The sequence below is a fragment of the Spermophilus citellus genome (genome assembly GCF_964194105.1).
Source record: "Spermophilus citellus genome assembly, chromosome: 7".
Classification (NCBI taxonomy): domain Eukaryota; kingdom Metazoa; phylum Chordata; class Mammalia; order Rodentia; family Sciuridae; genus Spermophilus; species Spermophilus citellus.
The window spans coordinates 97,039,036-97,051,734 of record NC_138188.1 but is presented as its reverse complement, the minus strand read 5'-3'; the positions used below and the strand labels follow the sequence as shown (position 1 = coordinate 97,051,734).

The 12,699-nt window shown below is 38.0% G+C and overlaps 1 protein-coding gene across 12 annotated transcripts in view; it reads right to left on the bottom strand.

Annotated features, from left to right (window-relative positions):
* PHLDB2 (pleckstrin homology like domain family B member 2) overlaps nt 1–12,699 on the bottom strand; it is a 98,259-nt gene that overhangs the window by 74,726 nt on the left and 10,834 nt on the right. For 11 of the 12 annotated variants that reach the window (XM_081300842.1, XM_081300840.1, XM_081300834.1 and 8 more), the window contains exon 2: nt 3,552–4,897. In XM_081300842.1, the coding sequence (XP_081156968.1) occupies nt 3,552–4,883 (1,332 nt within the window). In that variant the 5' untranslated portion in view covers nt 4,884–4,897. Of the gene's footprint in view, nt 1–3,551; nt 4,898–11,572; nt 11,721–12,699 lie in introns of all 12 variants that reach the window. The other variant, XM_081300841.1, reaches the window with a different exon arrangement.

The following is a 12,699-nucleotide window of genomic DNA, read 5'->3' as shown; positions in this document are numbered from 1 at the left end:
ACAAAGCATTTGTTTGTTGCTTTTGTTGTTTGGAACTTGTTTGGTTTCTGTTTGTGTCCCAGATCAGAAAAATAATTTGTTCCCAATGGAAAAGCAACCAACCTTTTGAGAGCTGCAGGAGTGACATTTGTTTCAGTGTTTACTTTTAAGGTATGGTTGAAGCTGTAGAACTTATGCTACAGTCTTTGAGGAAAAAAAAAATTCACTGCGTTTGTGTAAATATTTTCCTTCCTCCTGAGGATAATAATAAATTATAGAATAGCTCTGCTGCTCTGACTGGTTTCTAAAAATTTACAAGGATTTAAACAATTCCAACATGCCCCAAAATTCCAAAAAAATTAAGGAAAATTCTCATTCTTTAAATATTTTTAAGGAAAAGACCTTTCTTATTAAAACTGATTGACAATCTTTCTTTTTTTCCCATTAAAAAATAAGTTATATATAAAATAAATCCTTACACAAATCAGACTGACTCGATAACTTGGTTTAAAAAAGAATTACACACTACACATCTTTTCTTTGTTTAATCTGTGTAGAATTAATCCACGTGTAATCTCATCTTAAAAACATTTGGAACTTGTTTTAATACGAAAAGACTAGTATATCTGAACTTCTAAAATGCCTTATCTTAGTTTACTAAAAATATAAGCTCTCAAGCAACCAAAATCTTATATTATTTAAGTGAAGAAATCTCCTCTAATTAATATTTGATTTTGCTTTTCCCCCCAAATCAGACAGATACCTTTTTGATATCTTATATCTAAACTATCTTCAAGTTTTATTAAATACTTTATATAATCATCTGTATAAGTTTTGGTTTTTAACCTTACAAAAAGGAAAGCTGCTATAAATGATTAAGTTTGTTTACAATAGTTTTAAACTGTCCAACATAGGGACATATATGAAATAAAATGAGACATTCATCGTTCCCTAAGATAATTCCATACAGGTAAAATACCATTATTATTAATATTACTAAAAGTGCTCAAAATTATGTACATGTGTTACAGAAATGTTCTGCATAGACATTAGTGTTCTCACTGTAATATGCCCTTACATTCAGGGGAAACACTGATTAAACAAGACATTAGTCTTACATCCTGATAAAGAATCTGAGCTCTCCACGCTGATACTGTTTGTTAAATAGCCATAAATTCACCACTACTATTTGTTCTTACTTTTCACCACGTGGTCTCAGTGTCCTCTGGAGTTTGCCTGAAGACTGTGCCTAAATTGTGGGCTAAAATGTGCCTTCTACAAAGACAGTTTCAGAGCCTCACAGATAGGACCTTATCAAGTCCTCCTGACATTTCAGAGAACAGACCTGTGAGGAGAAGGTGCTGAGCTGACCTGGCCTTGACTAGAATGAGTTCTAGGAAGCTAAATCAGATTTTTAGAACTATTTTTAGTTCATAAATAGATGATTTAATGAAATCACAACAGTGGCCCAAATTGCAGTTAAATAAGAATTAATTACATAGGACTACTTGAACTGTTAATGGAAATCAAATTTCTAATGTGGATATGTGTTTTGGAGTATTATTGGTATTATTTTGAATCTTTTGTTGTAATGGGGAAACCCTCTAGCATTCATCTTCATCTATCTCCAACCTTTAATTTAGTTGACTCTGATTGGCAAACTAAATGAAATATTCTTTTTAGTGGGTAGTTTGTTCTCATTGACCCCTTAGAATTCAGGAAGAAATATTTTTGAGGCACTTTACTTTTCAATGGCCATATCACTTTACTTTTCAATGGCACAAACTCAATAATAAACAGTCCTTCTTTTCTAAGACAAATAACTATATGTACATGGAGTGTCACCTTTTTTAAAAAAAGCCTCATTTCATCAAGTATGACAAGCCCAATACTGAGGAAAAGGGATTATTAGAACTTAGTATTTGGAACAATATCCACAAAACTCTCACAAAAAGTTAAATCTGTTTATGACTTAGAGGGTCCCAACTTATAGTCAGTAAGAATGGTCACTCTGGGTTGTCAAAAGAACCTTAGCATATTTGGAAAATCTAGAGGTAAGAGAGATTTGCTAACATTTAAAGATTCTAAAGATTTTTTAAAGATTCTAAAACCCAATGTAGACACATTTCTTGAGTTTTGCTTTCTGTCCTTGTAATAGAATACTTAAGAAGATTTAAGGAAGATTTCTGGAGTGATAGGATCCATTGAAAACGTTCTCCCTCACTCCTTGATAAATTATCAAATGGAGTTATTTTTCTGGCTTTATTAATAATAGTTGATCAGCACAGTATATATCAGCTGTCAATTTATAAGAAAGTATTTATATGCTAATTAAAACTTCTGAATTTACATCAAGGAATCAAAGCTGCAAAACAATGCTTTTTGTGACTATATATAATCTCTGGAGATTACTTATTATTACAATGGGAGCTATCATACCAGAGCCTGAATAACTGATTCACCTAAGGAATATCTAATTCTCTAGGGGTATTTATGTTTGTTTTATTCACTACTGTTAGTTGGGATATTTGAAAGTTCCTTAAAAATAGACCTTAACTTATCAAGAACTTCAAGTAATAGATATGATTCTCATTCTAAAATGTCCAACAAATTTTGCCCAGTATAGATGTCAATCATTTCTGCCCATTATAATCCAAGGATTACAATTTTATTGTACTTCAGAGTGTTAATGAGTTTGGGATGTGATTCAAACTTACCTTACTTTAATAATCCTATACTTTTGTAAAACAGATTTACCATCTCATAGCTTCTCTCATTAAGGAAATCATTAATGATTAATAAAGCAAAATGATCTCTGACATGTATTCATTTTAAGAGGAAAATATATGCTTAACAAAGAGTGGAAAAATACCATTGTTTGTTTTCATTGATTAGTGGGATGCTCAAGGGACATTTCCTCTAGTCTTCTTATTTTCAATATTAACCAATTTAAGTATAAATTCATTTTAAATGGAAAAGGATAACTCAATAGATTTTGTGAGTATGTGTTATGGAGAGTCACTGTATGTGCTCAGAAACAAGGCTGGAGAATACGGGGTACATAATGTGCAGGAAATGCTGAGCACCATGACACACCCTTCAACTTTCTGGACAACTTGCCACGAAGTTCTAGACAACTTGCCAAATTCACTGCCTAATTCCTGATGACTCATGATTCCACCTTCTACATCTATCATAATCATACACCTGCAGATCTAACAATATAAATAATTCAAATACGCATTTCCTCAGTCTTAAAATTTTATAAGATGCTAGAAATTTGGTAAACTCACAACTACCGTTTGTTGGTAACTATACCAAATGTATAGTTACAAGGATTCTGAAGAGCCACTGAATTGATATTTAGGCTCCTACAGGCCTTCAAAATACCCACACATGCCTAACAATAGTGTCCTGGGAAAAGTAAAGATAGTGGGAGAGTCTAGGAAGTGACAGCAGTGGCTTGTACATGTGATATTAATCCTACATTCCCACGTCACCCTTGGAATGTGTCTCCAAGGCTTAACTTTAGATTCTGATCAATGAAACAGTGAGGCAAACAGAAAGATTACCAATCGCTCCATCTCCTGCTCCCTCAATCTTTCCTCCCTCTGTCGCCTATGATAATCCATGAGGTCATCGCGTCCTGAAATGGAGCTGATGCTGCTTTTCCTTTCCCGAAGGACAGGCTGGGGGGTCCCTGAGGCCTGTCTGAGGCTGTCCAACTCAGTGTCATCGAAGTCCACAGAGCCACAAGAGAAGTTCCTCCTGGCCACGAACACTCTGTCTATTTCCACAGTAGGAAATGAATGGCTTGGGCTGGTCCCCGAGAATAGAGCCCTGTCAAAGTCATCAGAGGCACAGGAGGAGGTGGAGGCCAGAAGCATCTTCCGAGCCACCCGAGGACTGGCAGGTACACTGAGGGTGGAACTTGCATAAGGAACGCCCTCAGAGGCAGAGGTTTTATAAGGTAAAGCCCCTGAGCTTAGAGAGGAAAAATTAAGGTAATTGTCATTGTCTATCACGCTATGAGGTAGATCCTTTTCCCCGGGTCTGGTTCGTTTGGAATTGCTGAGAGAATTTCTTGGAGGCAAGCTGAGAGGCGTCAGCTGGTTCTCTGTGGCTTTGTACAACCTGGGAAGCGATCTGCTGTAGGCTCCCATGTGGCTTAGGCTGCTGCCTGAATACTTCCTAGTTCTTAAACTGACATTTTCAGACGCAGGTTCCTTGTGTCGGGTTAACTTGGGCTGAAGTGCCAGGTTGTCCTGAATGTTCATTTTCCTGGCTTGCTTTGGGCTTGAAGGCATGCTAGCTGCCCCAGATCTGCTGATGGGAGGGGGCCCACTGTCATTCAGGGAACCACCATTCCACATGGCCAGCAGTGAGCCAGATGCCTTTCGTCCTTCCAGTCCTCCAAAAAAGTAGACATTATCATGGGATTTATTCCTAGAGCTGTATTTAGAATAGGGAGGTTTCTCTGAAAGTCTCGAGGACCTTTCAGTGTCCCGGCCAGTATAATGCTCAAAATCTGCCCTTCCAAGTGGATAGCCACTGAGGGAGTGTGTAGTGCTAAGGACGGGAGTGGGAGGCTTCATGGACATACTCTTGTCGGTTTCATCAGAGAATTGCTTGCTCCCCTGGATTTTGGTCAAGGAGGGGCTGCTCCTGACATTGGTGCCCAAAGGAGAAGGGCTCCTCTTAGCAGGCACGGGTTGTGAGAGGGTTAAATATGAACCAGAATAGTCTCCATTGGCTTTAAATTTCAGGCTGGAAGAATATTTTTTGGGGCTTAGGCTCTCCATCATATTTTGGGAATCTGTGTCCAGGGATTGCACTACAAATCCTTCCTCGGTGCTACCATTTTGTAAATCCAACTGCTTTTGCATGTGGCTACACTCTTCCATAATCTCCCTGGATTCTGTAAGGGAAAAAAAAATAGAGAAAGCTTTATGTAACAAAACAAAACAACAAAACCCAAGTCCCTGTGAGTCTACCACTGAACAAATAGTCTTGGAATATGACCCAACCCAACGAAAAAACACAAACTCTATTTTTCTAATAACCTAATAAAATTGCACCAGAAAAATGAAGACAAAGGACCACTGATCAGAGATTTTTTTTTTTTGTACAAAAAGAAAAATATCTCAAGAGGACATGATATTTGAGGAAAGCAAATTTCTTTTTTTAATATTTCTTTAGTTTTCAATGGGCCTTTATTTTCTTTATTAATACGAGGTGCTGAGAATCCAACCCAGTGCCTCACGCATGCTAGGCAAGCACTCTGCCACTGAGCCACAACCCCAGCCCAGGAAAGCAGATTTCTAACCAAGTAATGGTGTGGGAGAGTTTCCCTTTGATGTTCAAGTCCTTGGAGAAAAACCTGCTCCTACCTAGCAAATGCCTAAAAGGACTCTGCGGTGGTTTTTCTTTTAGATTTCCCTGCTAAAATTATTAAGTGCTCAGAAGTAGTCCTGAGGAAACAATCTACATTTGGCAGAGAAAGAAAGTTTTGTGTTAGACACTGATCAAAAACATGAGGGTTAGAAGATAGCTCTTTAAAAGCGGGCTGTGGGAGTTTCCTTCTTAACAAGAAGACTTATAGTTCCTGTACTCATCAGAAAGAGGCAGGTGATAACAGAGGGAAAGGATGTTCCCCAAATTTCTGCTACATGGTCAGGACAGCATATTTAAAAACCTGAAACTGCTGTCTTCTTCAAATTCCCTGGAGTCCCAAATACACCACCAAGCTCATCTTTGGTATCAAACTCTCTCCCCCACCAGGAACATCTTTCTCCCTCTGTGGACCTTTCAGAACCTATCTGTTCTTCAAAGTGCAGATCAGAGTTCTTCTGTCTTGTACAATCAAAATCTTTTCCAAAAATTTCCTTAAGGATATGTTTTGGATCCTAGTTTAAATAACATTAAGAAACCAAAGTTCTAGGCTATGAAAATGTCTTTGAAGTACAAACTATTTCTGAAAATGAAAAAGGTTATATTTTTAACGGATAAAAATATTGTTCTTTAATTATCAACAAAGGAAAAACACAATTTAAACATTCCTATTGAACAGATGCACTGTTAAGGCTGTCCTCCAGCTCTCTGGGATCTAAAGACACAAATTATTACATCTGTGGTCTATATGCACAGTGTCGCTTATGGTTAGTGATAAGTTTCATGTGATTGTCTCTATAAAAGTTAAAGAGAGTATGTCTAGTATTGCTATCTTATTTCCATCACTGCCTCCCATTATTTTATTGCGGCTCACTCCCTCCCAGCTGCATATCAAGGACTTCACCCTGCTTTCTCAGCCTCAAGGACTTCCTGGGCAATTCAGGTTACCTAGTGAGGAATAACTTCTTACATAGGCTAAAGCCAAGAAATAGTATGGCTGCTTACATCCTGGTGATGATCCAACTACCCATAAAGCTGCAGCTTCACCAAAAAGATTCTGTCTTGGGTCCCTTTCCCTCTACTTCAAAGTCTTGCTTGGATGCATACAAGCCTAATTTTTTTAAAGTGTATGTCAAAAAAAATTGAGGTTCTTCTCTAGATTTGTCTCCCAGCTGGCATCTGACCTTGTCATCTGGCCCTTGCCAAGTCTTTCATTCCTCAAGGCTGATACCCTCTCTGTTCCCAAGACAAATGTCCCTTTCAGCATTTGTCTGACTACCAATTTTAACCTTGACAGCAACACCATACTAGTTTGAGATATAGCTCATCCAGCTCCCTTGGTGGACTGAAACTAAGAGGACCCCTAGATTTAGTTGCTTCTTTTCTGAACTAATTTATCTCCAGTTGGTTTTCTGTATTGAAATTTCAGCATGTCTTGACCAGTTTTCCCAAATTAAATATTTCAATATTGATGAAACATGGAAATTAATGGATTCATAAGACTTTCTAGTGCTAATTATTTTAACGGCAAAAAATACCTTCAATGCCTGACAGGGAGAAGAGTTGAATAATCAACAATATATCATATGAGTGAAAAGAATGCAACCATTTAAAATTATATTTTGAAGAATATTTTATAGTATAAAATGCACTCATATAACAAACATTTTAAAGGTTCAGAGGTGGGGCTTTAGGCAGTGATGAGGGCTATAACCTCATTAGTGGATTAATCCATTTGATGAATGCTAACTGTAGGCAAGTGGGCATGGCTGGAGGAGGTAGGGTCATTGGAGGTGTGGCCTTAGAGTATATCTGTCACTGTCCCCTTTCTCTTCCTCTCTCTCTCTCTTTCTCTCTACTTCACAACTTCGATGAGTTGATCAATTTTCCTTTGCCACATCCTTCTGACATGATGTTTATGGACCAAGCCTCTGAAACCTCTGGAATGGTGAGCCCAAAATAAAATTATCCTCCTCTAAACTGTTTTTGTCAGGTATTTTGGTCAGTGAGGAACAGCTAACACATCCACCCACACACAGGTGCTCAGGCCAAATTCCTGGGAGTCGTTATTGATCTCCTTCAACACTAGCACCTCTAGTTTGTTAGTATCCACTAACAAACCCTATCAACATCTACTCCTGACAGATTCTCAATCTGATCACTTCTTGCGATTTCCACTGCTGCCTCCCTGGTACAAGCCAGTTTCCTCTCTTCCTCCTATGCCTATTCTACAACAGCAGCAGTAACAATGGACTGGAAAAAGTTACACCAAAAATTAGTAGTATTATCGGGGTGGTGGTATTACCAGTGATTTTTAATTTATCTGTCTCCTACAGTTTTTATTTTTCATAGTTTATATATGAGTTTATTTTTAAAGAGAGAGAGAGACAATTTTTAAAAAATATTTATTTTTCAGATTTTGGTGGACACAACATCTTTATCTTTTTATTTTTATGTGGTGCTGAGGATCGAACCCAGCACCCTGTGCATGCCAGGTGAGCGCATTACCGCTTGAGCCACATCCCCAGCCCCAGACTAACTTAATATGTAATGTTTGAAGACTGTAACATTTTTCTTACTCTGCTAAAACATTCTGATAAAAATGTTAATTACACATATTTATCCATTTCATACTTTATGCATCTGAAAACCTAAAATATCAAATATAATACCATCCTTGATGTGAATAAAAGTAACAGAATGGTTACCAAAAAAAAAAAAATCTTCAGATGCTTGCTGAACATAGCTTAGACAATAATACTAGTATGTTCATTTTTAAAAATTTAATTACTAGGATATTTTCTTATTTGAAGTGGTTCTGTTTATTGCACAGGAAAAAAAAACCCAAAATTCTTAACAACTAGATCTGGGTATCTCATTCATTAAATAGGTATTAAATGCATACAGCATATCAGACATTTATGCAGTGGGCATTCATTAGTGTTAGTCACTGATGTTCCAGTTAGCCTTTTTTCAAGAACATGGAGGGTGGCTCTTCCTCATCCCCATGAGGGTATGTGTGGCTACATTCTTCTTTCAATCAAACTTGAGAGAAGGAGACCTGTCAATTTCTAGCTGAAGCATCAGGAGCTGAGCATGGTTCACCATCTCCAATCCTCCTGTAGATGATTAGCTTCTAAACAAGTTTGTGGAGGCTTTTTCAGCCTACGCCCCCCACCCCCGAATGAGGAAGACATGCACCCTTGCCAACTCTGAAGATGATCTTCAGTTACTGAGATTTGGTCGTGTTTATTCCTTTTTTGTTACTCTAAAGATGCTATCTTCACTAAGTGCTTGCTTACCAAGCTCTGAGCTAGGCATTTGGAAAAAGATGGTACAAGATATAACTTCTTGTCCTTACAATGCTTACAGTCCAAAGAGAAAGATGCACATAGGAGTAAATGATAACCATTCACACATGAATAAAGGATTGATCAACAGATTGGTAAAGAACATGGAGTCGGACTAATCCAGTAAGAATGGCAGTCTCTGGGAGGTAACTATGGAAAAAATGACAATGAAGCCAAGTCCCAGTGAACCAAAGAGGATTGGCAGGTTTTATCCAATTGTGACATAAATTCACTTTCACATCTAAAGTTTTGTGAATCTAAGAAAATAAGTGAAATTCCAAGCCCACTTGAGGTGGTCTAACCTCAGTGTTGGTAATTCAACAAGGCTCCTGACTATGACATAATAAAAACAAAAATTGTGTAAGAAACAAGCTAATTTCTGTATCATGGTTCTTAAACACCTAGGAATGTATCTCTCCTAAAATGAACTGTATTTAATAATCATGTGTTACTCATTTTAAATCTTTTTCCATCTTCACCACCTGGATCCTCATGGGAACAGAGCTAAATTAAATAGAAGAGGCATTCCCATGGGGCAAAGGCAGCAGGCCAGAGAGCAGGCAGAGCAGATATCATTAGTCATAAGTCAAAATCCAAGCACTCAGCCCAAGCTCAAACTTTTACCCATTTATTACAGTAGTAGAAAATTCAAGGGTTTAACCCCTCATATGAAAATGCATATGTAAAACTTTTGATCCAGCAGTACATGATTTGGATATCATTTTAGATGATGAGATGTATTAATACACTTGAACCTGTTTGAAATCGCAAATGTTATTTCATCACCTGAATGAAATATTACCAAGCTCTGTCCCCTCTTTATTTGGACTAATAAAGCTATAGAATAGTAAACTACCACAGATTCCCTAACATTTGTCTTCTTCCCCTGCTCACACATGTCTTTTTCTTTTCCTAATAAAAATGTATAATTACTAGGGCAGTTTCATTTTCCAAGCAAAACACAATATCAAAATATTACAAACTAGTATAAACTGAAAGAAGATCGGTTCTATACTCTAGGAAAGAAACAAGCAGAACATTTACAAATCCTAAGCCACATCTGAGAGACAGCCATGAGACATTTTTCAGCCATGCATGTGTGTTGAGAAAAGTTACTGATGACATAGATGAAAGGACATGTCAGAGAAAATTTAAAGGGATACTCATCTTTGATACTCCAGTTTTTCATTTCAAACTCATTGGGCCTGTGAAGTACGTGCAAAAGGTTGTATATTTAAAGATTGATCATTAGGTACAGATGTGGAATTTATACATTCTCCCTAAGCTTAATTTCCCTGCCATTGCTGAACACATATACATATTTATCAGAACTTTGTATCTCTTGATCCTGCAAATCATTCAACCCCAAAGTTAAGAGAATCAGCCCATAGATGTCTTTCTGACCTGATGAGTACATCAATGGTACTGATACCTCTCCCCTTTTCTACTAGAATATTTTCTAGAATATTCTTTTTGTTTGAGGTGTGGCTGCATGAGTTGAACACCTAGAAATTGGAACCACTTAGGAAGTATAAACCAGTAACCACAAATGTACTTTGAATGAGGACTAGGGGAGTAGAGGCAGGAGAGTGGAGAACACCATGGAGAAGTTTGGATTTAAATTCCCTAAGCAAGGAGGGAGGAAAGGATGTGATTACAGGCTGTATGCAGAATGCATCAGAGACTCCAGCTGATTTAGAAGAAAGAAGGGAGAGGACAGTGGGAGGTCAAGGAGAAGTCTGCAAAGAGGCCTCATTGAGGTGGCAAACAGAACAAGGGGAGGGCAGTGAAGAAGAGAGGTCTGCATTAACATGGGTATGCTTTAGAGTCTGTGGTCTTGGTCTACGCTGCTGTGTTTATTCTGGGTTTCCTGTACATTTTATGTAAACGAAGAAGAGGTCTCAGTGAAACTGTGATCCCTGCATTATGTTATTGTAGAAGCAAAACAGTTCCAAGGGATTTCATGACCACATGCACATCCAAAGAATGGTGAGAGAGAAGGGAAGAATGCATCTGGTGCCCATCTGAGAGAGAAGACAACGCTGGAAGTCTAAACAGGAAAGAAGTTAATGTGTGTTGAAAGGTTTGCATTTACTTTCCAATCCATAAATTGAATCCCTCCAGTACTCTTGTTATTTTATCACCTGAAATGTACATCATCTCATTGTCAATCAGAAAGTGTTAAAAGCCATGAAGAAGTCTCTGGAAGTACTAAGGAAAGTCACAGCACTTTCTTCCCTGGAGGAGAAATTACTTGAAAAGCCCACCTCAGGGCTCATTTTCTAAAGTTTCTTTGGAGATTCTCTTTGATTTGGTTCAATTCTGGCATTTGTTTTAATATAATTCTACCTTTATGGCAGATAACAACATAAGGCTGCTCATCGATTCAGAATACAAATGATCAAGGGCGAGTTTACAGCACTGTGACTGACAAAACTGTAGGGATTTTGGCTTTAAGATAATGAAAACACATTCAAGGGGTAAAGTTTTGAAAAATAACACATTAAGACAAAGTTTGTGTTGTATTGTATGAGAAGAAGAGCATAAAGTCTGTCCTACGTAAATTGCGATTATCCATATAGGGGATTTATCCAGGTGATTTGGGGGGATATCTAAGATACACCATTTACTTATCTTTTCACATTTCCAAGTGCTGAACCCTGCTTAGGATCACAGGGATACTAAAAAGGCAATTGACAGGAAAGCTTCATGTTGTTGGAGAGGATGTATATTATAGAGGCAATTTTAGGGGGATGGATGTATATTATAGAAGCAGTTTTAGGAAAGATAATTTAAATGAAAATCTGGTATCAAAATGTTCACATTATAATAAAATCTGATTCTATACCCACATCCTTCCAGAGGATTGGAGAGCTGAGAGGCTGCTTCAAATAAATATTCTGTGGCAGACAGTGGTGGATGCCTGGTGTTCAAAGCTCTCTCTGCACACTGGTGGTCCACAGGCTGGTCTCTTTCAGCACTGATGTTTACGATATGGCACTGTTATGAATAAAGCATGTGCTGATGACACGTAATTGAATTCAGACCCAGCTTAGCCTCTCAGAAGCAGTGCCATTCTTCACATGAATTCTATGGGATACTTCTGTGGCCACCAATGGCAGCAGATGGGGCCTGGGGGAAGCTTTTGGAGGACTGAAAGGGGAAAACTCAGAAACTTATTTAAAACCCAAACTCTAAGCTCTTGGAGAACAATGGATACAAAACTAACTAACTCAATCTCTCTCTCTCTCTCTCTCTCTCTCTCTCTCTCTCTCTCTCTCCACTAATCACAGCATCCAAACATGAGGAGGAGGGGGCTAATTGGAAGATTCAGGAATAACCACTTCCTTCTATCCAATATTATTATTTCAGAAATCCAAAAGCAGCCCATTTGCCCCATCCCCTGTTCTCTAAAAACTATCTTTTGTCAAACTCTTCAGCCCTTCAACTCCCTCTCTACAAATAAGCCCTCCTACTTTACAAATATTTCCCCTCATCCTCAGCCTCTTCCATCTCTGCAAACAAACCTGACCAGTCCACATATCCCCATGCGATTCTGCAAGCACCCACCTCCCCACCCCTAGCAAATACTCCCAGACCCTCTCCTTCCAGTATCACCGCCCACACACAGATTCTGGAAGGTCCCTAACCCTGTGCCTTCCCACTGTCTCAATCCCATTTTCATAGAACTTACTTTCTCCCTACCCACTCATCCAGGCTTCCTAACTTCTCTTCCTTTAAACTCTTCCTCTACACTTAAGCACCCAAGATTTTATATCCTAGGACAGAGAGAAAGATCACTTTGTTAACAGATATAGTAGCATTATTGTTGTTGTTCTTCTTCTTTTTTGAAATAAACAAAGCAACAAATGGGTTCCAGCTCCATTTTGCACCATGTTTTTGTTACTCAAAGATATGATTCTGTTTAAACAGAATAATTATTATCTACTAGACACATGTAGATAGGTTGATATTTTCT